This window comes from Dromiciops gliroides, chromosome 5 (genome assembly GCF_019393635.1).
Source record: "Dromiciops gliroides isolate mDroGli1 chromosome 5, mDroGli1.pri, whole genome shotgun sequence".
Taxonomy (NCBI): domain Eukaryota; kingdom Metazoa; phylum Chordata; class Mammalia; order Microbiotheria; family Microbiotheriidae; genus Dromiciops; species Dromiciops gliroides.
Genome location: NC_057865.1, coordinates 302290398 through 302315643, shown reverse-complemented (window position 1 = coordinate 302315643; position 25246 = coordinate 302290398). Strand labels below are relative to the sequence as shown.

General features: G+C 56.3%; 1 protein-coding gene across 5 annotated transcripts; it reads right to left on the bottom strand.

The window, feature by feature from the left end:
* Positions 1 to 230: 230 nt before the first annotated feature.
* On the bottom strand, positions 231 to 25044 carry KIAA0930 (KIAA0930 ortholog). 5 transcript variants are annotated; one of them, XM_043966190.1, is made up of 10 exons: positions 24642 to 25044; positions 7961 to 8118; positions 6740 to 6847; positions 6379 to 6456; positions 5786 to 5887; positions 5103 to 5243; positions 4407 to 4601; positions 3247 to 3409; positions 2620 to 2775; positions 231 to 1309 (listed from the first exon to the last, which is right to left on the bottom strand). In XM_043966190.1, the coding sequence occupies exons 1-10, from the start codon at positions 24829 to 24831 to the stop codon at positions 1269 to 1271; spliced, it is 1332 nt and encodes a 443-aa protein (XP_043822125.1). In that variant the 5' UTR covers positions 24832 to 25044; the 3' UTR covers positions 231 to 1268. The 5 variants fall into 5 exon arrangements, with proteins under 5 accessions (XP_043822125.1, XP_043822124.1, XP_043822123.1 ...); XM_043966189.1 differs by having other exon boundaries at positions 2620 to 2778; positions 6740 to 6844; XM_043966188.1 differs by having other exon boundaries at positions 2620 to 2778; positions 24642 to 25040.
* Between the last annotated feature and the right edge of the window lie 202 nt (positions 25045 to 25246).

Genomic DNA, 25246 nt, shown 5'->3' with positions numbered 1-25246 from the left:
TTGACCTGTTTCTGATGGGTGGGCCCCCCAACCCTTCCCCTGCCCCTCCCAACCTGGGTGGGTACACTGTCTCTGTAAGTGACCTGTCCCTCTCTTGATACCGTGTGAGGTAGGTGATTAGCCCATTTTACAGATGGGTAAACTGAGGCACCAACACACTATCACAAGGCCAAGCTTGGGAACAGTTTCCCTCCCCGTGCCCCAGGCTGGCTCCCAAACCAGCCACGGTGGAAGGAGGGCAGTAGATTTATTCCAGACGGACCCGGAGAACCTCCATCCTCAGCAGGACAACAGAACAGGCCCCCTTGTCAATGGGATGATGGGACCCGCCTCGGCCAGCTGGGCTGTGGGTGAAATTCACGCCTCCGTTCAGTTTCCTTCCCCCACTGGGCTGTACTTCTGCCGCTCCCCCCTCCCCCCAGCATCTTCGCCAACTCCTGTCACACCTCAGTGCATCTCACTGAAATACGGGACCAACATACAGTCAGAGGAAGGAGAAGCCTCCCCCAGCCCCGGCCCCCAAGATGACAGCTGACATCGCCACGCCCGATGGGCAGTTCAAGCCCACAGGGATCCCGGAGTCCCACCAGGCGACAGCCTCACACTCCCCCTTCTCCAGGGCCTCTGGCAGCCTTTGCCTGGAGTGAGCATTTTCCAAATGGGTGGTGGGTATTCTTTGGCTGGAAGCAGGAGGGGGCTGGCTGTCCAGGAAGCCCCGTTGCCACAGAACACTTAAAGGGACTGCCCTCAGCCTGGCCAGACCCCATCCCGAGTCCTAAGTCCACTCCTCCTTTGGCCCCAGCCCCTACCCACAGAGTCATTAGTCACCAAAAGAGGGGCCGGCACAGGCCTAGGTGGTCAGGGGTGTCGCTGTGAGACCCTTCCCTCGGTAGGTTCAGACAGTCCCCAGCAAAGTTGTGGACATTTGGTTTGTTCTCATCTGCTGGAAAATCGACCCTGTGATCAACAGTCTGAAAACATGGAAACGGCGTGGCTTGGTTCACTCTCCCAGCCTCATCAGGGCATCTGGGGCGTATCCATGGTGGGGCCAGCTGGCATGGGAGGAGAAAGAGGCACTTCAGTTGGGGGGGGGGGCTGGTGTTCTCAGAGGCTTCCCTTGGGCAAGCCTGGCCAGGTGGGGCAGACGCTGGACCCTGGGCCTGGGGTAGCAGCGGCGACGGCGGCAGGTGTCACGGAGAACCGCAGCAGACAGGCACTCGCACTTGGCAGCAGCACCCAGGGAAGTGCTGGCTCTCTGGGGCCCACTGCTACGTCATCAGGATGGGTTTCTGCCGAACTTCCAGAATGTCTGCAGGGGCGTAGCAGGGAGAAGGGATGAAGGGATGAAGGGGAGAGAGGAAGGAGAAGGGAAGAGGAAGAGAAATGGGGAACAAAATTATGAAGACATAGAAAAAGAAAAGTAACAGTGAGAGAGGAAGCCGTAGGAGAAGAGGGAGAACAATGGAGTGAATGGAATGGCCCCATAAAACTCTCTTCGCTCAAGGGAAGACCTGATTAAGTCCATGCCAACATTTCTGGGGCTGCTCTCAGCCTCTCCCTCCCCACTCAGCCCTGGGTTTGCCCCAACTAGGCCAGGCCCCACTAGGTCCAGCGTTGGCTTCCCTCTGCTCCCGCCCCCCACCCAAAACAAAACAAAACCGATTGACCCTCCTTTGTCTCGGAGCTTGACTCCAGGGACTGACCAGCTCTGCTCTTGGGCAAGAGCTCCCTACTCTTGAAGTCACATCCATCCTTGTCCTTGCCTTTTCCCAAACACGATCGCCACGACCCACGCCCAGCCTCTAATCTCCCCAAAGTCACCATCCTGAATCACTAATCAGGGAGCCCTATTAATCACAACACGAGAAAATCCAGAGTTAGCGGGGCCACTCCAGGGTCCCAAAGACACTGCCTGATCCCCATGGCCCTGCCCCTTCTTATTATAAGGGGGCTGCTTCCAATGGCAAGTCGGCAAACTCCAGGCTGTGTGAATCTAGATGAGCCTCTGGCCCTTTCTGTGGCTTCACACAGTCCAGCCCCCTCATTGCCTCTCCAAACCCAAGTATCCTTCCCTGGCCACTGCTTGACTCCCTGTGCCTTGACACCAGGCACTCTCTTTGCACAGTGCTTGGTACACAGTAAGTGCTTCCTAAGTGCTGCTCCATCACTACAAACTCTACCGTACTCTTCTGATTCTGACTGATTCACTGCAAGGGTGGCTGAGCACTTAACTCCAGGTCCTCCCCCAGACAAATGGATTTGTCCCCACTACACGGAAGAGGAAGCAGGCTGATTGCAGGACGGTGCCAGAGCACTGGGGCCTCCGGGAGGCCTAGAACCCTAGAACTTCCCTCCACTCACTCTGGGTTGATGTGACTCAGCAGGGACTTTTTAAGCACCAGCTGAGTACAGGGCACATGCTGGGGGAGAAGCAGTGTGGACAGAATGTGGTCTAGGTCTATGCCTTAAGCTCATGGTGTCAGAGTAGACAAGACGCCCACAGAGATGAACTACGCTGTATTTCAGCCGGGCTGTTCCCCTCTCAGGGGCTGATGCTGAGCCTGAAGACCTAGCAGCAGGGAGGGAGGGAGTGAGGGCAAGCCAGGAGAAGGTCGCTACCTGTTAAAATCCGATGCAGGGGCAGCGTGACGTAGGTTAAGTGTGCATAGAGGAGAAAGTTGCCATCCGCCCGGCTTAGTTTGAGCCATGACCCAACCAGCGACCTCCCCGTCCCAGACAGAGATCTCGACCGTAAATTGGTGGTGTTGTGAAGGTCTGCTAAAGGAGAAGAAACACAGGCTGTCGGGTAATTCCTGCATTTTCCCAAGTGATCTGCCCAAAGATCCACAAACAGCAAGCATGAGAAACAGGATTTGAACTCCCAGAGAAAGTGTTCTGGGACAGCTAGGTGGCACAGTAGATAGAGCACCAGCCTTGGATTCAGGAGGACCTGAGTTCAAATCCATCCTCAGAGACTTAACACTTACTAGCTGTGTGACCCTGAGCAAGTCACTTAACCCCAATTGCCTCACCAAAAAATTAAAATAAATAAATAAAAAAGAAAGTGTTCCTCCCATCATTCCTTTCCAGGTGAGGAAGCTGAGGGCTCTGGAAGGGACAGGGCTCCTGGTTGGGATGCCTGACTCCCAGCCGACAGCGGATAAAGCCAGGCGAGCCAGCCACCAAGCCCAGAGTCTCAGCCCCTGCTCCCACAGCCTTCGCGGCCAATAGGCTCCCAGGCCTTACCTTCACTGTCATCATCCCGAAAGAATTCCTCGCTGTCGTTGGCCGAATGGGATTTCTTCATTTCTGCGATCCGATTCCGGGGCACTTTGCGCTTGAGGGAAGGGGAGAAGAAGGATGGCCGGTTGTTCCGCTCTGGGGTGGGAGGAGTGCTGAAGGAAGTCACCTGCGGAGACAGTAGCGAGCATCACACTCCTCATCCTCAGGAAGCTTTCTGGGTGTATCTGCGGCCAAAGGAGGTCAGGAAGGAACCATGCTCTGTCACCTCGCCTCACCCCCAGTCTCCCCAGAGCAGAGCTTCAGCTTTCTCATCTAGAAAACGGGCCGGCCAGACGAGATGGGCTCAGAAATGCTTTCTGGAGCACCTCCGATTCTGGAGGCAAAAACGGGCTCCGAGGCTGTCCGGCCTCTGCCCAGAGTGCCAGAGCCTAAGACCCCAGCGTCCGCCCTGTGTGGATGTGACTGGTGGGAACTATGATGTGAGGTGCATGCACGTACCCAGCGAGCATACACGTACGTGTGTATGCATGCACATACATGTGTGTGAACACATATGTGCACCTGTACGTGTATATACAGGTGTGTCTGCACATATGCACTAGCACTTAGGAGTTGTTGATCACATCTAACAGCAGTGGCTACATGGAGAGACAGTGGAGCATAATGACTGGTGCCTTGCTTTGGTGTCACAAGGCCAGGGTCCCACCTCTGACACACCCTGTCTGTGTGACCCTGGACACGTCACCAAGCCCCCTCAAAGTAGCTGGGCTGCCTTGATGGAGGGATTTTTCTCACCATCCGTTCCCTAGACCAAAGACCTGACAGTTGAGACCACCAACACAACAGAAGACCTTGCTACTCATTGCTGCCCCACTGGTCATCATAGAGGACACAGACAGCCCAGACCACATGAAACACTACTTGATGGATGCTTGTGAGGGCCGGGCCGGGCAGGGGTCAGGCTCACATTTACCAACGACCCTCACAGAAGGACAGACCCCCTCCCCACACCCTCACCCTCACACACTATCCCAGAGAGAGCCTAGAGGCCAACTGTTCCCACTGTCTTTCCCCATCCCCAGCACATCCACTTTCTCTGCAACATCTCTGTCGGACGCTTCAAGACCCAACTCTAGCCGCCTCCTCCAGAAACACGCCCTTACTCTCTCATGCATGGGTGAGGCTGGGTTGGAGTCTTCCTCGGTTCCATATGGGGATGTGTCACCGGTGGAAACACGGCTGACCGCCATCTCTGCGTGTCCCTTCCCTTGTGGCCCCTTCATCCGCACAAACTCCATGTTGTTGTACTTGTAGAAGCCAAAAGACATCCGCTGGGCCATCTTGGCTGCCACGCTCACCTGCCAGGTGCAACACAGCAGCCGTCAACCCCCGAGTCCCCAGACAGGTGAAGCCCTCCCCTTGAAAAGGGACATTCCGGGCCAGCTAGGTGGCACAGTGGATAGAGCACCAGCCCTGGAGTCAGGAGGACATGAGTTCAAATCTGGCCTCAGACACTTAACACTTACTAGCTGTGTGACCCTGGGCAAGTCACTTAACCCCAATTGCTTCACCAAAAAAGAAAAGGGACATTCCATGCCACTGTAAATTACATAAGCAAAAATCATATACTGGAAGGGAGGGGAGGGGAGGGGACTGAGAGGAGGGGAGGGAGGGGAAGGGAGGGGAGGGGAGCACCAGACCCTCAGAACCTAAGATGTCGGGGCTGGGAGGAAACTTAGAACAGGCTAGAACAGCTCCTGAAGCCCAGCAGCCAGTCTGGCTCTGGTTCCTGGCCTCAGCCCCTGCGTCTGGCCCTGCACCCCTGACCCAGGGGCCACAGCCCAGCCTGAAGGTCTCACCCGGTTGTCATAGACTTTTTTGAGGGCCTCATATCGGATGGAGCCTTGAAAGATGACTCCCTGGAAGGTGTTGGTCTTGTCGCTGGCCACCAGCTCCACGCAGACCATCTCGCCTTCACCCACAGTCATGTCACAGAAGACCTGGTGGCCAGCAAGGCATCAGGTGGCCAGAGTCCAGCCTCCACCAGGTCCTTGCCCACAGTCCCCAGCCCAGCCCAGTTAGGGTTGGGCCTGGACCACCTGGGGAGGGGCTGTGGGGAGTTTAGCTCTTAGGGATTCAGGTTCCGTGCCTTGAAAAGGGGAACAATCATCCCTCATGATGCAACAGGTGGTGTGGAAGGCCTTTGGAAGCCCTGATGCCCCTGCCCCACACACATGCCTCAGCTTGGCCCAGGGCACTGCCCGCATCCCACTTGGGGATGAAGAAATAACTTGTTCAAGGCTTCATGGGCCTAGGACAGTGACAAAGGGAATGAGTTTGAGCACAGGGACCAGCAGGAACCCCTTTCTTGTACAGAGGAGGAAACTGAGGCCCACAGAGAGAACGGGCCCTCTTCTGCCGTCAATCATAGCCCATGCATTTATTGAGCACTGGCTGTGTGCGGAGCACCTGGGAAGCCTGAGCTTCAGTAGGAGCTCCCAGGCCTGCTCCCCTGCCTCAAGCTCCCCAGAGGGCTGCTCACCTCCTCAAAGTTGTCAATCATGAAGAAGATGTTGGGGTAGCTGATCTTGGACTCCTCCCCCTTGCTGTCCATTGGGTGCTTGCTGGGAGACGCAAACACTTGCTAGAAGAGATTTTCAAGAGTGTGAGGGCGTGAGGAGGGCCCCTAGAGCCCACCCCCCAGAGTCTACCTTGGTCAGCCCCTCCCGGGTCAGCGAAATGAGAAGCGCAACAGCGAGCAAACATGGGAAGAACCAAACATGGTTGGGGAAGAGGGGAGGGAGTATTTGTGTGAGGGATGGGAGAGAAGCAGGAAGAGGAAGAGAAGGAAAGGGGGAGGGGAGGGGGGAAGGGAGAGGGAGGGAGAGGGGGAGGAGGCCCAGCAAGGCAATATGGGGTCCTAGAAGCATCCCATGTCATGTCACTCTTGGCCAGTGTACATCTGCATAGGCTTTAGAGACTCTGCCTAGGACAATGCATGGAACCTGCTTCCCAGAGAGAGGAAGAAAATGTGTTGAGAGCCAAATCAAATGGTTTTTGGCTTATCCGGACCCTGTCCCACAGCCAAGTCGACATGGCCCCTCTGGGGGTGACCCTCGGCCATGGGGACCTTACCTGGGACTTCTTCTTGTGGATGTGAATGTCGCCTCCGTCTGAGCGTGTGCAGACAGCGCACGTCACCATGTAGTCGAGCTAGGAGAGTCCAGGGTGGGCGGGCTTGAGGCTAGCAGGGGGCAAGGCTCTCACGGCCTCCCCTGGGAGCCAAGCATGGTCCTAGGGCCCCCCCCCCCCGCCCGAGGCCTGCTTCCCCATCCTTCAAGGCTCTGATCAGTCATCCACCTTCCTCCAGGGAGCCCACCCTGATGCCTGTGTGCCCTTGTGCTCAGCCCTCCAGGCCTGGTCACACTCATGGTGGCTAACTTCTGTGTTAGACAGCCCCCCATGCACAAGTGCACACATGAACACTCTCTCTCACCTTCTGCAGGATGAGGTTCAGGCAGACACTCTCTTCCCAGTCAATGTCGGGGTCCCCAAGGCCAGGCAGCTTCTTGGAGTCCCGCCGGTAAACTTCCACGTCCACCTGCTGGGGGGGAGCCGGAGGTCCTATGAAGCCCCCTCAGCCCATCGCCATCCCTTCCCGAGAGAGCCCGTCTCCACTTCCTAGCCCATCTCCCCCCACAGCCTCTGCCCACCGAGAGAAAGCTTCCCCAAGAGGCTTCTCGGAGGGAGCAGCTCCCTGCAACTGCGGACAGCCCTGGGGCTCAGGGTCAGGGTGAGTCTGGCCGGGCACGTGCACACTGTCTCCCTCTGCCTCCTCTCTGAATGCTCAGGCAGCCCTTGGCCCAGTGCCTGGCACACAGGGCTCTCATGGGTGCTTCCTGACTGATGAGCCCTTAAAGGAGCCCTGGCCTGAGCCAGGCCCCAACACTTGGGGGTGTAACTGCCCCCCAAACACACAGTGGGGAGACAGTCTGGACTGGAGAGGAAGTGGGAGGGGCAGAGAGACAACAGCCAGGGCTTCTCCCGCTTGAAAGATGCCCAGAATGCCTATAAAACTGGGGGAGCCTGCAGCACCTTCTTTCTAAAGGGCTGAGTGGGCCAGAGGTGAGGAGGCTGCCCAAAGCATGGCCACAGTCACCAGGCTAATCAGGCCAGACGCGGTCAGCCAAGGCACAAGCCAGACAGCCCTATTAAAAGGGAGTGGACACACAGCTAATTATAGCATCCAAGCCTGGCCCCAGAAGAGAGGTACCTGCCTCCCCCCTTAGCAGAGTGAGGGACTATGGGGGTGGAACACTGCATACAGCAGTCGGAGGTTCGTTTTTCTGAACTGTTCTTATTTTTTATTCTTTATTATAAGGGAGTTGGGGGTGGGGTAGATGGGGGGTGAAGAGATAGCTCAAAATGAAGGCAATGTTTCAACAAAATATCCATTAAGTGGATGCTATGAACCAGAAAAAAAGGAAATCGTCCCTGGCCTCCCCCAACCACCATTTGGAAACCTCCTAGCTGAGGTGGTGATGTTGGGGGAGCCCCTTCCCCATCTGAGCCTCGGTTTCCCCCTCTATAAGCAGGGCAGTCCCACTGTGCAGCCCCTTTGACCTCACACTGATGACTCTCTGCCCAAAGGGCTGGGACACGGCAGCAGTGACAAGGCCTGGAGCATGCAGGGGGATCACCCACGGTGGCCACTCACCTTCTTTCCATCCTCGCTGGGGCTGTCACTGCTCCCCACATAGGAGAGCTTCCGGCGCACGTAGAACAGCATGTCGTCCTGCCTGGGGGCCCACTTCTCCATGAAGTATGTGGAGAACATCCAGGTCCAAAACGCAATCCGGTCATCCTTGCAGCAGCCTGGGGAGGAGTCAGAGAGCTGAGGCTGAGAGCCTGTGCGCAGGAGACCGGCCACGGATTGCCGCCGCGCGTGCCCCAGAGAGACGGGACTGGGGAAGGCCTGCAAGTCGGGAGCCCGGCAGTCTCTTGTAGGAGCCTCCAATAGACACAGTGGCAGTGGGCTCAGGAAGGAGCATGTTTGAGTCACACTTGTGTCCTGGCTGTATGTCCCTGGGCAAGTCACTTAACTCCTTGGCACCCTAGGTGGCTCCAAGGCCACAAGGTGTCTATCTGCACCTGGTGAGGGTTTAGACTCTGGGAGTTTGCTGTAGGGGAGCATGGGGAGGGCAGAAGGAGGCTCAGGGAAAGAAAGGGAAAGAGAGGAGGGAAGACCTTGGATGAGAGCCCACCATTTCTGAGGGGTGGCTCCCACGGGGACTGGGGTGAGGGGGCCTGTGACAGGGAAGGGCAGAGCTGAGCCCAGCCCCGAATCAGGAACCAGAAGGGCCTGTGCCTCAGCTCTTACCATTTCCAAGGACTGAAATAAAGAAGGACAGAGAAAACCCTAGTGAATCTAGTTAAACTGCGAGAGCCAAGGGACCATCCATCTTTCTGAATTTGCTCACCCAGGTAGCAATAGTCACCAACCCCAGCCAGGTCTTTATAGGACAGAAAACAATCCTCCTTTGGCTAAGTGCCCAGTGCTACACACATGACCTCACCACAGCCTCACAAAACCCTCTAGGAGAGAAGCGACATTGACAGATGAGGAAACTGGGGGTACAGAGGGGGGCGATGAGCAGACTGGCCTCATCCCTTGTGAGCACACCTAGACAATGAAGACACGCATGGTTCATGTGGAAAAAGATTTGGGGGTCTCTAGACTACAAGTTCAATGACTCAGTAGCATCCTATCACAGCCTGAAAAAACAAATGGGATCTTGGGCTACTTTAAAAGGGGAGTCCCTTAATGATCACCTGACTTGAAGGACTATCCCTTGGAAGAGAGGTCAGATTTATTCTGCTTGGCCCCAGAGAGCAGAACTCAAAGTGAGGGATGGAACTTGTTCCTACCACCTAGGTGAATTTAAGTGGAATGACTCCCTGGCCAAGAATTCCCCCCAACATTCAGGGTGGTCACAATGACCTTCCTGGTGCCCACGTCTGACTGTGTCACTCCATAAACAGTGTGGCTTCCACCAACCTTAAGGGAAAAATACAAACTCCTCCAACAAGGAAGCTCCGCTGCCCCCCGAGTCCGGTAGTGCGCCTGCCCTCACCCATGCCAGGCATGCCCTCAGAGGCTGACCCCTCCAGATTTACTGGCATTGGGCAGGAATGCCCTCCAAGGCCACCACGCCCTCCCAAAGGGTCTAGTTTCTGGGTCGCATCTCCTGGCCTTGATTCACTCATCCTCAATTACAGGTGCCCTGGGTGCGTTCTTCCTTGGCTCCTGGGAGAGGGGGATGCACCCTCCTGAGCTGTTGCCTCATAGCCTAGCCCACTGCTAAGCACACAGAGGCTCTTCCTCATAGATGTTAGCCATCCATTCCTGGGACAGAACACAAGGAGATCAAGGGACCCCTGAACAAAAATGGGGGCAAAGCCCAGGGGGCCCATAGCTGACTGAGAGGGGCAGGGTCTGCCAAGGACCAGAGTGGGACACAGCCACACAGCAAGGGGCCCCCACAGACATGTCTTGTTCCACCAGCCTCCCAGACACATCCCTCCTCACCATAAGCAAATGCTTCAGGATGGTCACGGTGCAAGCAGGGGGCTGGGACAGCTGCTCAGGGGGCACACAAGTGGAATTCCTATTCTGGTATGGATCAGCCCAAGTCAGAGCTGGTCTCCACCTTCCCCTCCCAGCTCTGCCATCCTCTGTCCTAAGCATCTCCACCTCCCTCAGCTCTCACCTCTCTTCAGTAATCTCCCACATCCTCCCAGCTTTCCCATCTGTTCCTCTCAGGGTTTCCCACAAGCCAAGGCACTCGATCACTCACTCTCTTGCTTACTGACAATTTTTTCCTCTCCTTCCCTCCCTGCTCCCAAGGGTGCCATCTTCTCATGCCTGTGTGGTGGGAGCTGACACTCTCTGCCCACACAGGCTGATCTTAGCTGATGAAGAGGCAGACAGTTGGGGTCATAGAGCTAAGCCCAGAAGGGAGCCCGGGGTCATCCTGTCCACCTCTCATCTTACAGAGGAAAAAGCTGAGGCTCAGGGAAGGAAGGGCCTTGCCTGGGATCCCGCAGAAAGTGGGTCTTGACTTCGAGGTTTGGAGCCCTTACAGGGCCTGCTGCTTCTGCACTGCTGTGACTCCCTCGAACCCTGAGCTCCTAGGTCTGATCCCCAGAGCCTGTGCAGACACGGCCCGTGTGTCTGCTCTCTGGGGACTTTGACGCCTCACTCTCCATAAACAGTCCAGCAAGACTCTCTTCCCATCCCACAGGTAGCAGGGCAGTGCCCAGCTCCCCCTTCTTTTCTGGTCTGAGTGCCTGTGACTTTAACTACAAACATAACTGGCGGCTCTTCTCTCTGTGAGCCTGCCCTTCCCTTCCTGGGTCTGTGTCCTCTACAACAACCCAGAAGATTCTTCCCAGGGAGGGTAGAACAAATGTCCTTGGAGGGATGACAGACGTCCCTGACAAGGAGCACCAGGCCTGAGGATGGCCTCGCGGCACTGCAACGAGCCTCTGGGAATCTTCCTTATGCGCCAGATTCCCAGAGAAAGAACTCAGCCAGCACGGGGAGGCTTTGGCTGATCTCAAACCCACCTGTCTACCTATTCTTTGAACAGGTGAGGCAAGCCGGGCTCTCGTTCCACAGCTCAGAACAGGACCGAGTACAGATTCACGGGACCTCCCCTTGGAGGGCTTCCATGTTCAAGCGCCTTGCCTATGGGCAGTGGCTTACAAATGACACCAATGAGTCCCTGAAGAAATCAGCAGACATGTGAACCATCTTAGGGGAGTCTTCCGACATCACCTGGCACTTGTTACTTCTTTCCTCCAGTCTCTGCCCCTCTGCCTGCACACATACCCAGGTTTCCCCCATTATTAACCCCCTACAAGACCCAATGACCCTTTCTCAAGCCGCTGTTCTGGGTCTCCCCTCCCCTTCTCAGAAAGTCTCCAAGAGCGCCAGTGCATCCTCCACTCAGCTGCCACTAAGGGACAGTCGTGCCACTCTGTGGCTCACTAGAATCAAACAGGCCTGCTCTGGGGAGCTCTGGAGGCCCCCGATCCGCTCCAGCTCTCTTCCCAGGACCAGGGGACGTTTCTCTGATTCTGCAGAGCGGTCACTACAATCTGGCTAAATCGGTCTGCTCACATCCCCCATCTCCATGCCTTTGCGCTGGTTGTGGTCACTTCCCCTTGGTCTTCTTCCTTTAGATAAACAAATGCAGCCCCAACACCCCTCTCCATGAAGCCATTGCTGATGCTCCCACACTGGTGGACACGCCCTCATTCAACAGGCTTCAGAGGCTCCCGATGGGCCGGGCATTCTGCAGTCACAGCTCTCCCTCATGCCTGTGCTCTAGGCACACGGAGGCCACAGGCATGACCTCAGGACCTGCTGCTCCCTACCGCAGTCACCCTGGGCAAGTCACTGAGCCCCCCCTTCCTTCTCTGTGAAATGCAGGGTGGGCAGAGTGGCCTCTGAAGCCCCAGCGCCTGCAAGTCTGCCGAGGCCACTCCCTGGGTCGAGGTGCCCCCTTCCCCCACTACAGTGCCTGCCCCACTCCCAGCTGGGCTTCGGCTCTCTGCTTTTAATGGGGAGCCCCAAGTCAGCCAGAACCCCACCCCTTGCCCCTGGGGACGGAGGTAAGAGCACATGCCAAGGACGGGTATCTGGCTCACGCTGGACCTGGGGAGGAGGCCCAGACCCTGGAGCTCAATGGTCCTCTGTCTTCCCTGAATGGCCCCTTTGATCCCAGGCCTGGCCCCTGGAGAACAAAGAGGCCCTATCCCAGGACACGAGAGCACTCTGTGCCCAGCTCCCTGGACAGCCCTCAGCTCGAGGGAGGGAAAGGGGGAGCGGGTCTGAGGTTCCTCCCAGGTCAGGCCTCATCCTGCTGTTCTTTGAAGGTCAGATGAAAGAGCTTCCTGGGCAAAGGCTGGAATGGTGACAGCATGGTAGCCCAGTGGGCAGCGCCCTGACTCAGGAGCACTTCATTGTCGTAATTATTAAGGCTTCACAGGTGTGGGGCTCAGGGGTGGACTCTGCTACCACTGCGGCTGTGATTCATCACCTCGGGGCTCCTGAGGGGCCAAGGGACTGGCCCGGGCAGCTCTGCCTGCCTGCAAGGCCGCACCTCCAGTCCCCATCACCTCCCAGCAGCCCAGCAGCCCCCACAACTGCCAGGCTGGAATCCTGCCTGGATTACGGCACTTCAGGGCTGGGTAAGCCCGGGCAAGGGGCCTTCTCTCTCAGGGCCTCAGTTTCTTCCTCTGTAAATGAAGGGGGCTAGGATCAGGTGAGCCCACACACACTCACACACCTCACACACATACATCATACCCCCACACTACACTCATACTCTCTCTCTCACACACACACACACACATTCGCACACCACACACACCACACACCACACACCACACTCACACACCTCACACACTCATACATCACACTCATACATCATACCCCCACACTACACTCATACTCTCTCTCACACACACACACACTCGCACACCACACACTCAACACACACCACACTCACATACCTCACACACTCATACATCACACACCCATACTACACTCATACTCATACACACACACCCCACACACACCTCACACACTCATACACTCTCTCACACACATACACACACGCTCACACACCACACACTCACCACACACCCCACTCACATACCTCACATACTCATACATCATACTCCCACACTATACTCATACCCTCTCTCACACACACACCACACTCACACACCCATACTACACTCATACTCATACACACACCACACACACACCTCACACACTCATACATCACACACCCATACTACACTCTCACACACACACACACACCTCACACACTCATACATCACACACCCATACTACACTCTCACACACACACACACACCTCACACTACACTCATACTTTCTCACACACACACACACCACACTCACACCTCACACACTCACACACCACACATTCATCACACACTACACTCACACACCTCACACTCATGCATCATACCCCCACACTACACTCATACTCTCTCTCACACACACACACTCGCACACCACATTCACACACCTCACACACCCATACTACACTCATACTCATATACACACACACCACACACCTCACACACTCATACATCATACCCCCACACTACACTCATACTCTCACACACATACACACACACTCGCACACCACACACTCACCACACACCACACTCACACACCTCACACACTCATACATCACACACCCATACTACACTCATACTCATACACACACACCTCACACACTCATACACTCTCTCACACACATACACACACACTCACACACCACACACTCACCACACACCCCACTCACATACCTCACACACTCATACATCATACTCACACACTATACTCATACCCTCTCTCACACACACGACACTCACACACCCATACTACACTCATACTCATACACACACCACACACACACCTCACACACTCATACATCACACACCCATACTACACTCTCACACACACACACACACACCTCACACTACACTCATACTTTCTCACACACACACACACCACACTCACACCTCACACACACTCACACACCACACACTCATGCATCATACCCCCACACTACACTCATACTCTCTCTCACACACACACACTCGCACACCACACACTCACCACACACCACACTCACACACCTCACACACCCATACTACACTCATACTCATATACACACACACCACACCTCACACTCATACATCATACCCCCACACTACACTCATACTCTCTCACACACTCACCACACACCCCACTCACATACCTCACACACTCATACATCATACTCCCACACTATACTCATACCCTCTCATACACACACCACACCCACACACCTCACATACTCATACATCACATACCCATACTACACTCATACTCTCTCACACACACACATACCTCACACTACACTCATACTCTCTCTCTCACACACACACATACCACACTCACACACACTCACACACCTCACACTCATACATCATACACACACACACACACACACACACACACACTACACTCAAACCCTCTCACACACACCACACTCACATGCCACACACACGAGCAAGCAAAGTCAGTAGAACCTGGCCTAATATGAATCCTCCTCCCAAGTTTCTGGTTCCTCTGCGCCTCCCAACAACCCCGAGACATAGCAAACCCTACAGGAATCATCACCTGCGTTTTACAGACTAAGGCTCAGAGAATCCCACCCTGTGCTGGCCTGGCCACCTGGGACAAAAACAGGGACAATGACAGCGAGCTGCTCATGACCCAATCAGGGGAGGCAGGAAGACAGGGAGCGGTAACTGGAACAAATAAGAGCTCCAAGGCAGCCGGGGGCCCTGGGGGAGGGCAAGAGGCCCGGGATCCTTCCTGGAGGAGGCAGTGAGGAACTGTCTCAGAGATAAGAATAGAAGGCAGGTTGACATAACTGCAGGAGACTACAAGCACACCGGGCCGCCGAGAGGGTGCCGGGTCAGTTCCAGAACACTACAATAAAGTGAATATCACAATAAAGCGAGTCACTCACATTTTTAGTTTTCCACTGCATATAAAAGCTATGTTTATACTACGTTTCAGTCTGTTAAATAGTAGGCAAGGCCTTAATCAAAAATACTTTCTTGCTAAAAAATGCCAAGCCTCCCCATAGCCTTCAGTCAGGGGTCATCCTTGCTGCCTCACTGTCTGTGGCTGCTGGCCGGTCAAGTTGGCGGCTGCTCAAGTCGCCCCATCCATTGGCACTAAGGTCCATGGCAGAGGGGTTAATCACCCTAATTTCAGTCTGGCTGTGACTCAGGGAAGAGGGAGGGAAAAGGTGAAGCAGGCCAGGAACAGTTAAAACACCGACAGCATTTGCCAATCAGTTCAATGACAGTAGCAGCACCAAGACCCCTGATCACAGATCCCCATAACAGATATAAGAATGACGAGCTTTGAAATACTGCAAGAATTACCAAAATGTCACACAGAGACACTGTGAGCACACAATGCTGGAAAAACAGCACCCATTAACTTGCCCAATGAGGGGTTACCACAAACCTTCAATCTATAAATAATGCGGTATATGCAAGGCGCAATAAAACAGGTCAGCCTGCAATGGAAAGTCCATCTGGAAAGGCTGGTGACAGGCTCTGGAGGGCCCTGAATGCCAGGATCAGGAGCTTAGCACGGACTCTGGAGATGGGAGAGGCCCCTAAAGGGTTTAGAGTGGGACAGCAGCCAGTAAGACTGACTTAGACTCATAACCCCCTTAAGATCTGAGGCTACACAAACCTGAGGGCATTTAGCGTTTTAAAGAGGGGGCGGGCAAGTCTGTTCTCAGTCCCCCTGAGACCCACCCATGGTGTCCGGCTGTTCCTGGAGCCTCATTTGAGGAGGGGCAGAGATGGTCTGAGTGAGCCCCCGGTGTGCTGCTGCACCAAGGGAAGGAAAGGGGGGAGAGTGTAACACATAGCAGAGCTGCAAATACCTGCAGGGCAGGCATGGTGCAGAGGCATGGCCAGAAAGGGGCAGGCTGATTGAGGCTTAATGTAAGGAGAAACTTCCTAAGAATGCCAACTCTGCAAGTGCCAGCTGGCCTGGCCCCCCCCCCCCATCAGGGAGGTCCAGAGTGGCCTCTAGTCCTGGAGCCCTAACCCCAGCCCAGAGGAGTATGGGAGGATTCTGAGCACTCAGCGGGGAATGGTTGGGAGAGGGAAGAAACTACCTAGGAGCCTGTCACAATTCCTACTTCTCTCCCCCCACCCACCCCAGCAGCCAGTCAGGTCTCCTGATCACGCCCAGGAGACAGCTGAGATCGAAAGCTGAAGGCTTTCGAATCCCCAGCAGGGCACACACTCTCCGGGACCAATCAGGCACAGCTACTCCCTTTGGCCCAGTGCCCCTCCCTGAGGGGGCTGGCACTTGTCATGAGAGCAGGCAAAAGCCCTGGGCAGTCAGCGAGGCCCGAGGCAGGACTCAGCAAGATGGGGACACTTCTCTTTGCCCTGCCCACCTCCCTGGGCTGCTTTCGAGGGCAGCCAAGACACTTCTTTTCCTAAGAGAGTGGGGAGGGGCCTCAACCCCTTCAATATACTGGTGAGGAGTCCAGACCCCAGATTCCAGCGCCGCTGGCCGTGGTGCTAGGATTCACACTGAGCACTTCTGCTTCTCAATCCAGGCTTTCTTCTGGGAAGCCTGTGATCTGTAAGTCATCTCTAAGCCTCCTGTCTATGAAATAGGCGTGTTTTGCTTGTGTGGAGATCATGTTTTCTCTTAATATTACTTTGTTCTCTTCTTCCAGATTGTCCTTTACTTCTTCATTCCCAAACAGTTGTTTTCTCTTTTGTTTCTTGAGTGAGGTTTGCCACCATGGATTTGAGTTTTTCTTTTCTGCCATTTATTTCTCCTGTGCTGGCCACAAATTCTTATTTCTCTCTCCATTCATTCAGGAACATGCTCCTGGGGTTCCCTGCTACCTTGGAAATCACAGGGTCCTCTGACTCATTGAGCATTGTTCCTTTTCCTTTGTCTTACAATATTTATTCAGAGATGTTTGGGCTCACTTGGTTGTCCTAGAAGCTGTGATCCTTTGTCTTCCCTGTTGCTTTACCTGTTTATGTTCAAGGTCTTTAACTGAGTTTTCTTCCTCCTGAGATTTTTGGTTATTTTGGTCTTTTCCCCTCATATTCTCCTATCACTCACTCTCTGGCTCCTTCCCCCTTGATAGTGATTTTCCAAAGGGTCAGGCATCCAAGGTTTCTTGGTCTCCTCCCATCCTGGACAATTCATGTTTCAACAGCCTTGTTCTCTGAGCTAAGTGATTTTTGGCAGAGCAGCACTGGGCTCAGTAGAATGGCAAACCAACATGCATTTGGATCAATCCAAAGATTGAGGCTACTGGGGCAAGAACTCACTATCGGACAGAAACTGGACGGCAGTCTGGCTGAAACCAGGCAGAGACTATTTTCTCACACTGCATGTATACCAAGTTAAAGCCAGAAACGGTGCCCTCATAAACAAAGTCACAGAGCCAGGGAGAAACAACCACTGGCCCACAGATAAATGAAGAGCTGGTGATCAACAAGAGAGAAGTTCCCAGGTGGTGAAATGGGTCGTTCTGATTATATAAAATCAAAACCTTTTTGTACAAACAGAACCAACATGGCTAAAATTAGAAGAAAAACAGGAAACTAGGAGGAGAAAAATCTCTGCAGCAAGTTTCTCTGATAAAGGTACTGGCACCTCTCAAATATATAGGGACTCAACAAACTCATAAGAGCCATTCTCCAATTAATGAGTGGCCAAAGGATATGAATCCACACTTTTTAAAGGAATAAATCTAAGCTATCAATAGCCATGTGAAAACAGATGTTCTAAATCATTAACAACGAGAGAAACGCAAATTAAAACAACTCTGAGGTCCCACCTCAGACCCGTCAGATTGGCAAAGCTGACAAAAATGGAAAACAGGTGCATTAACACACAGCAGAGCTGTGAGCTGGCCCAGCCATTCTGGAAAGACATTTGGAACTGTGCCTCAAGGGCTATTAAACTGTGAGTGCCCTTTGGCCCAACGATACTGCTGCTGGTCTATACCCCCAAAGAAAGGAGGCAAGGGCCCCATCTGCAAAGATATCGATAGCAGTCCATCTTTGGTAGCAAAGAAGTGGACAGGATAGGCATCCTTTGGGGAAGGGCTGACCGAGTTATGGTGTATGAAGGTGAGGGAAGACTATGGTGCTGTAAGAATGGATGCAGGGGCGTGGCTTCAGAGAATCCTGGGAAGACTCATATAAACTGATGCAGAGTGAGCAGAACCAGGAGAACCATTTATACAGTAACAACATTAGGAAGAGAAACAGCCCTTGAGAATTCTGATCAAAGCAAGGACCGGCTACAACTCCAGAGGCGTCAGGATGAGACCTGCTGCCGGCCCCCAGAGGGCAGGTCCTTTTGGGCCAGTTGTGACCAGAATTGTTTTGCTGACTGGATGCATCTGTACCAGAGTCTTGCTTCCTCCGTGGTGGGGACGTGAGGGGGAGAGAATGCAAACTTGAACATGACATGAAATAGATTTTTAAAAAACCTATAAAGCAAGTGCTACAGAGACACCATCTGTGGTGCAGGAGGGAATCAGGGAATCACTGGGAGCAGTGAGTGACTGTATTCCAAAGCCAGGAACCTCCAGTTCCTCCCTCTGCCAGACCAAGGAACTGAAAGCTCCGAGTCATGCCTAGCCATCCCACTTCCTGCACCTCTGCAGCCTGAGGAGGTCAGGGGGCTTCCTATGCTTTAAAAAGTAGATGAGGCAAGGACGCCCTAGACTCAGCTCTGAATTCTCTCCTAAGGCCTCCCCCAGAGGGAGTGCCCACACCAAGAAGGGTCACACTCCATTAGAGCTAGACGGGGAAGGAATCTCAGGAGGCATCCCTGCCCAACCTCATTTTACAGAGGAGGAAACTGAGGCACAAAAGCCCACAGGTAAGTGAGGGAGTCAAACCCAAGCCAGACTGCACATCCAGGGCTCTTCATGAGCTAGGCTGGAAAGTTTATCCCTGGGGCCAACTCTGGAGCACTGAGGCTCTCCCGACCATGCCCAGCTGGCCCTCCAGCCGCAAACCATCCCCAAAGCTGTGAGATGAGTCCAGAGCCTGCCCCCCCACCCCCCGCAGAGCCTTCTAGAGCCAGGGTCTCTCTGCTCCTCTACAAAGTAGCATCAGAATGTGTGAGTGAAGGGAGGACAGTCACGAGTCACGTCCTTATGATTTGACAGTTTGGGGAACTCCCAGGGAGAGGAAGCTCCCCCGCACGCTTCAGCTGCAGCTGCAGCTCCAACAGCAACACACTTCCCTGCACACTTCCTCTCAGATCCCAGAGGTGATAAGGCCCTGGCTCCCATTTCACAGATGGAGCCAGACAAGTAAAGACACTTCCCCCCAGGCCACAGGATGCCAGCCAATCATTCCAACTCCTGGGGATTCAGCCTCCCAGCAGAAAAGCTGTCGGCCACCCTCAGGGAGAGGGAGCAGGGGAGGAAATAGATGAGGTCTCCCCATCCCCCAAGAGCCAAGCCTGAGAGGCTGTGTAGCCTAGTGGGAAGGGCCCTACTCTGCAAAGAGTCTACCTGGGCAGCAGTTAGTGCTGCCACCTGTGGGACACCTGGCTGGGCCTCAGGGCCCTCTTACTAAATGAGGGAGGGGGGCAGCTAGATAGCACAGTGGATAAAGCACCAGCCCTGGATTCAGGAGGACCTGAGTTCAAATCCGGCCTCGGACACTTGACACTTATTAGCTGTGTGACCCTGGGCAAGTCACTTAACCCCCATTGCCTCAAACGTCTGAGGCCATTTCCAGTGGTCCTGGTGTATATCTTGTCCCTGGACCCAGATGGCTCTGGAGGAGAGAGTGAGGCTGGTGACTTTACACAGCCCTGCCTCACTTAGATCCAATTCGCTGCGAGTCACGACATCCCCCAATGTCAGGGTCCTCTGAGAACAAAGGGCCAACGACAACAACCAAATGAGGGAAAGGGACTAGGGCTGGCTTCCCAGCTGGGGGTGGTAAGTGATTATTATTCCTTTTAATAGTATCCTCACCATATTTCAGGAGAATCTGGCTTCCTGGGTCATTTTCTTTTATGCACCTGAGAAGTCCAGGGTCCCAGGCTCTACCAGCCTGAGTGCCCCAGGGCCAGCCCACACCCAGTTACTGGCCCAGCCTAGACTATCTCTAAGACAGGCCCAGCTCTGAATTCTGTCCCAAGGTCCCCCCAGCTAGTCGGCCCCATTTACCATTCTACAGGGAAAACCTTTCTGCAGCAGAGAAAACAAAGCCGTTTGAGGTTTGCAGTGACAGCGCCTGGGTCTGTGCCCGCCCTGAGTGCAGGGCCAAGCCCAAAGGGCCTGAGCCTCAGCCTTCCTGGTCATCTGGGGTACAGCTCCCAGCCCTCCGGGCTGCCCCAGAGCCCAGGGTCCTCTGCACCCAACCCTCCAAGGAGTCCATCCATTAGACACTGCCACGGTGGGGGGGGGGGGCACCTAGAACGGAGAGGGGGTGGTGAAAGAATGCACAGAACACAACGTCAGACCTGGGAGGCCCTTCAGGAGCCACTGAACCCAGCTCTTTGGTTTACAGTGGGGAAAGGACTTGCCTAAGGTCACACACCAAATTAATAATAAAACCAAGACTTGAACTCAGGTCTTCCACCTGTCTAACTGAAGATGCCAGGGCCCCTGACAGGAGGTGGCCTCAGGCTCCTGGATAGGCAGACAGCCCAAGACCATGGACTTCCACACCCCCTCCTCTGAGACTGCCAGCCCTACTTCCAGCCCAGGACCCATAACTGTCATCTGCAGAGGAGACACTGCTGTCCTAGCCCCATCCCCGCCACAGCCACCATCTACTGCTGACTGACTTCCTGTGCAGGTGCCGGCCACAGAATCTCTGTGCTTAGATGAGGAGCACCCTGGGATGCTCCTGGAGCGTCTCCTCATCGGAATGGAAGCCCCCGTCTGGCTTTACTGCCTGTGGCCCCCGGCTTAGTGCCCTTCTTGGCACACAGTCGGCACTTAATCAGTGCTTTCTCATTCATCCCTTCTCACTCCCCCTTAGCAAGTCTGAGGAAGAGCACCAGGGGATGCAGGGGATGGCCCTCAGCACAGCAGGGAGGAGGTGGTAAAGGAAGGCTGAGGGCCAGGGAGGGTGGAAAGACGTCCCGCAGCTTGGGCTTGGGAGGAGAGGCCTTTGCTCAGAGCCAAAGGGGCCCACAAGGAGGGATTGTGCATCAGCACCCACAGGGTGGGGGGATCGCCCACCTCCACAGCGGCCTTCCGTCATGCAAGGCAGGCCACCAGGGTGGGCGGGAGAGGAAGAGTCCAAAGACCTGAGTTTGAATCCCAGCTCAAAGACCTGATAGGAGCTCATGGGAGCTTCAGTGGGCAGGGGGCAGAGGGCCAGGCCCAGTGCCAGCCCTGACCCCTACAGGACTACAGGCAAGTTAGCGTGGGACTCAGTTTCTCCATCTGTCTAAGAGGGCTTAGCACCAGCACTGCTGAATCCTGAGCTTTGGGTGACAGAAACATGGGGAACCCTGGGAGCCAGAGGCTCTGGGTTCAAGCCCTTCTTCCCCTTCTGACCGTCAGGATGACCTAAGGCCCTTGGCCTTTGGTTCCCTCCTCCATAAAGTGAGGGGCAAGGGCCAGAAGGCCCCTAGGCCAGCCACACACTGATTAAGTGCCAGCTGTATGCTTTAGGCCTGACTCTGCCCCACTTGCACTCCCATGGGAGAGTTCTCTGAGCATAGGCCTTTTCTCTCTCTGCCCAGCTCGGCACAGGCCTGGCATAGGACAAGTGCTTAACCAAGGCTTTGTCTAGCCAACCGTCTCTCACAGGTGCAGGAAACTCGGGATGCCAACCCAGCCTGAGCAACTCCCGGAGGCACCTGCCTGGGGTTCCACAGCCCTTGGGTCTCTTGTTCCAAGGGGAACCTTGGGTGCACTGGCCACACTGCCCTGCGGCTAATGGCTGCTGGGGGTGGGGTTTGCCTGCCTCAGTCTCTCCCCACCATAATCCATCCTGCTACAGCCCAGGCATGGCACCTCAGGCCCCCCAGCCAATGTTCAGGAGCTTCCTGTCTTTTGCTTGGCATTCAAAGCCTTCCATGACTTGCCCCCTCCCACATCCCCTTTGGTCGGGTGCCCCTGGCTCCCTGGCGGTTTGGTTCCCCAGACCCCCCGCCCCCATCTCTGGGCTGGTGTGGGCATTCTGTCTGGCGCGCCCCCCCACTCTGTTCCCTCTTCCTCTCTGCCTTCTTCCCTCTCTGGGTTCCTTAGCCCCACTGACATGGCCCTGTGCACAGGAAGCCCCCCCCTTCACCCTAGTACACAGCTCGTTTGCTGCTATCTCCATGCTGCTCTGCCCCATCAGACTGGGAGCTCTTTAAACACAGCACCGTCTTTGCCCTTCCTTTGCAGCCCTAGCACCCGGCACACAGTAGGCACTTAATAAATGAACATCTGAGCAGCTGAGTGGGGAGAGAAAGGAACTGCAGGATGGGCACCTGTATTGAGAAAGCAAGGGGGTGAAGAGCAGAGCTGGCCACCTCCAGGGGCACATCTCCACAGACTGGGGCACTCGGACGCAGGGAAGGGTGCCGGCCAGCAGAGAGAGAGTTGGGTTCGGGGAGGCGCTGCTGGGGATGCCTTCAGGACTGGAAGTCGAGGCGACTCAGCCAGGGAGGACAGAGCATGGCTTGGCCCCGGTCCAGCTGGTCGCTTCATCTGCTCAATGCCCGATTCCTGACCATGGCAGTCAAGGCCCGCCACAGGCCGATGCCGACCTAACTTCAAAGCCTCACTTCCCAAGGGGTCTTAGCAAATCAGCAAGACTTGCATCTGGTCCCATTCCCCCCTGCCTCACCTTTGCCCACAACACCCCCTGGGCCTGCCATCTCCAGCCTCCATCTGCTGAAATCCTCCAAGGTCTCGTCCCAAGCCAAAAAGGCTCAGACCTCTCCCCAAGTGCCTCCTGGCAGACTGACTGGTCCACAAGCACTTCCCACCTGGCTGCTAAGCGCCGAGCACTGGAGATTCCGGGCAAGGACCCAGACAGCCCTGGCAGGTCCCTGAGGACTCGGCTCCTGGGGCCAAGAAAGAGGGGCACCTGGGACAGGGGCAGCCACATAGCCACTTCTCCTAGAGTTCCATTCTGTGCCCTTGGCGGCTGGGGCTGAGGCCGGCTCTGGGCTCTCTGTTCTAGGATGGGGCTGAACAGAACCCCCTCCCCCCAAGCCCCAATAATCGCAGGAGCCCTCATTCCTGTCACACTCACTGTAAGCTTCTGGGATGTTCTCCAGACACCCACCCTGCCTGGCTGAGGCCCTGCCCGAAAGAAAGATGGTCATTTTACGGAAGAAACTGAGGCTCCAAGGGAGGTAGGATTCTGCAGAAATCCTGAGCCCAAATGACCATCATATGGCTATCTCCTGCCCCTGTGGACAGGGCCCCCACCCAGACCCCAGGTAAGATGTCACCTCAAGAAACAACAATGGTGGGGGGTCGAGGGGGAGGCCTGGGAGCCTAGAGCTCCCCCTGCTTGCAGGGAAGGCCTCGGTGACTATTCACAAGTCCATCCTGTTGTCAATGGTCAGCCCCCATAGGAGCTCTCTCCAGGCTACCCAGGGCCTATCACCCACAGCCCCTCCTAAGTGGCAGGCAATGCAGAAGCCCCCCAGTCTCAGTGCCCGAAGGAGTCTTGGCACCCCCAATCTAAGAGGTCATGGGGCCCCACCTCCAGGCCTCCAATGGGCTCAAAGAAGACAAGAGATTGATTTGCCCAGGGCCGCCCCCTATCAAATCCCAGGGGCCTGGGGGAGGGACTCCAGAAGCCATCCGGCACCTGGCCCTCACTTTACCTCGGAAGCCTGAGGTCACTGGGCCAGTCAGGAGGGGAAAAAGGGCTTGAACCCAGGGCCTCTGGCTCCCAGCTCTCAAGCTCTTCTGTAGCAGGGCTGGAGCTGAGATGCCAGCTTCTGTCTCCCATAAACCTTTTCCGTCCCCCCTACCAAATGCTGCCAGGGAAGGCAGGGAGCATCTTTCTCTCCCCCCCCCCCCCATTGAAACAGTCTAAACCTGGGACAGAGGCTGAGCCTCCTCCTCCTGCAGGGAATAAGATGAAGTCATTCACCTGGGTGGGAGGGGGTGTCTGACTCAAGAAGTGTTGGAGGAGGTGAGAGGCCTAGCTGGGGGTGGGGAGGCTTCCCTCTTCTACCCTCTCTCCTCCCCACACTTTACCCCCACCTCTAATCCCAAGGGCACTTGGAACAAAGGGTGGAGGGCGGGCCACCCCCGCAGGCACACCAGACAGGTGTGGTCCCCTGGGCCGGGACCCCGGGCTCCCGGAGGCGGGCGGGGGGCTGTTAGGGCCTTGGAGGGGAGTGAGGAGCAGAGTCGCGGCGGAGAGACCACCCCTCCCGCCCCGGCCCGGGAGACAAAGGCAGCGAACTTGCAGAGAGCCCCGGGAGATGCCATCGGGGGTCTCCAAGCACCGAAACCTGGGGGCGTTCTCCTTGAGCCCGCCGCACACCCCGCACCCACATAGCCGGCCCAGGTGCACGGACCCTGGCGGGAGGGGTCGGAAGGGGGCTTTAGAAGCGGGCGGCGCCCTGTCCCCCACCTCCGCCCCCTGTAGGGCTGGCTCACCTGCAGGCGGGCACCGCCGGGGCCCCCGTGCCCCCAGCCCCCGGCCCCCCGCCCCCCCTGGGACCCCCGCCCCCGGGCCCCCCGCCCCCCCTGGGCCCCCGCCCCCGGGCCCCCCGCCCTCACCGAGGCCGCTGATCTCCTGGCGGAGGCCCAGGCGCCTCCGCTCCTCCGCGATGGCCCGCAGCATCTGCTGCAGGGAGCGGTCGCCATCGCCGCCGCGAGCGCCGCCGGTCCCCGGCCCCGCCGCCGGCCCCTCCTCCTCCTCGTGGCCGGGCTCCGCGGGCCGGGCCGGGCCGGGCATCCGCGAGGCCATACGCTCATCGCAGGCGCGGGGCCCGGCGGAGGAAGGGCCCCGGGGGAGGGGGCCCGGGAAGGAGGGGGACCCCCGGGAGCGCCGAGGGGGCCGGGAGGGCGGACGGGCCGCCGCGCTCCGGGGCACCTCCTGGGGCGGTCGCGGCCGGCGGCGTCCGGCGTCGGGCCCGGCCTGAGCCCGGCAGCAGCAGCGGCTGGACCGGCAGCGCCCCGCTGGGGGGTGGGGGAAGAGGCAGGAGGGAGGGGAGGGGGAGCTTCCGCCGCCCCGCCCCTCGGGCTCCGCCCCGCCCCGCCCCAATCCCGCCCCTCCCCAGCCCGCTCTGCGCCTGCGTCTGGGGAGGAAGGTGGGGACAGGCGGAGGCGGGACCCCCCCAGCGTCGGCCGGCCGCCCCGCCCCCCGCACCGTGGCCAAGGGC

What these genes read in the sequence shown, in the direction of transcription:
- KIAA0930 (XM_043966188.1), bottom strand. Translation starts at nt 24,831, where the DNA reads ATGGCCTCGCGGATGCCCGGCCCGGCCCGGCCCGCGGAGCCCGGCCAC. An exon ending in TCCACAAGAAGAAGTCCCAG is followed by an intron (nt 5,888 to 6,378) that starts GTAAGGTCCCCA and finishes AATCTCTTCTAG; the next exon opens with CAAGTGTTTGCGTCTCCCAG. An exon ending in CCTCACCCATGCATGAGAGA is followed by an intron (nt 3,410 to 4,406) that starts GTAAGGGCGTGT and finishes CTGTCTCCGCAG; the next exon opens with GTGACTTCCTTCAGCACTCC.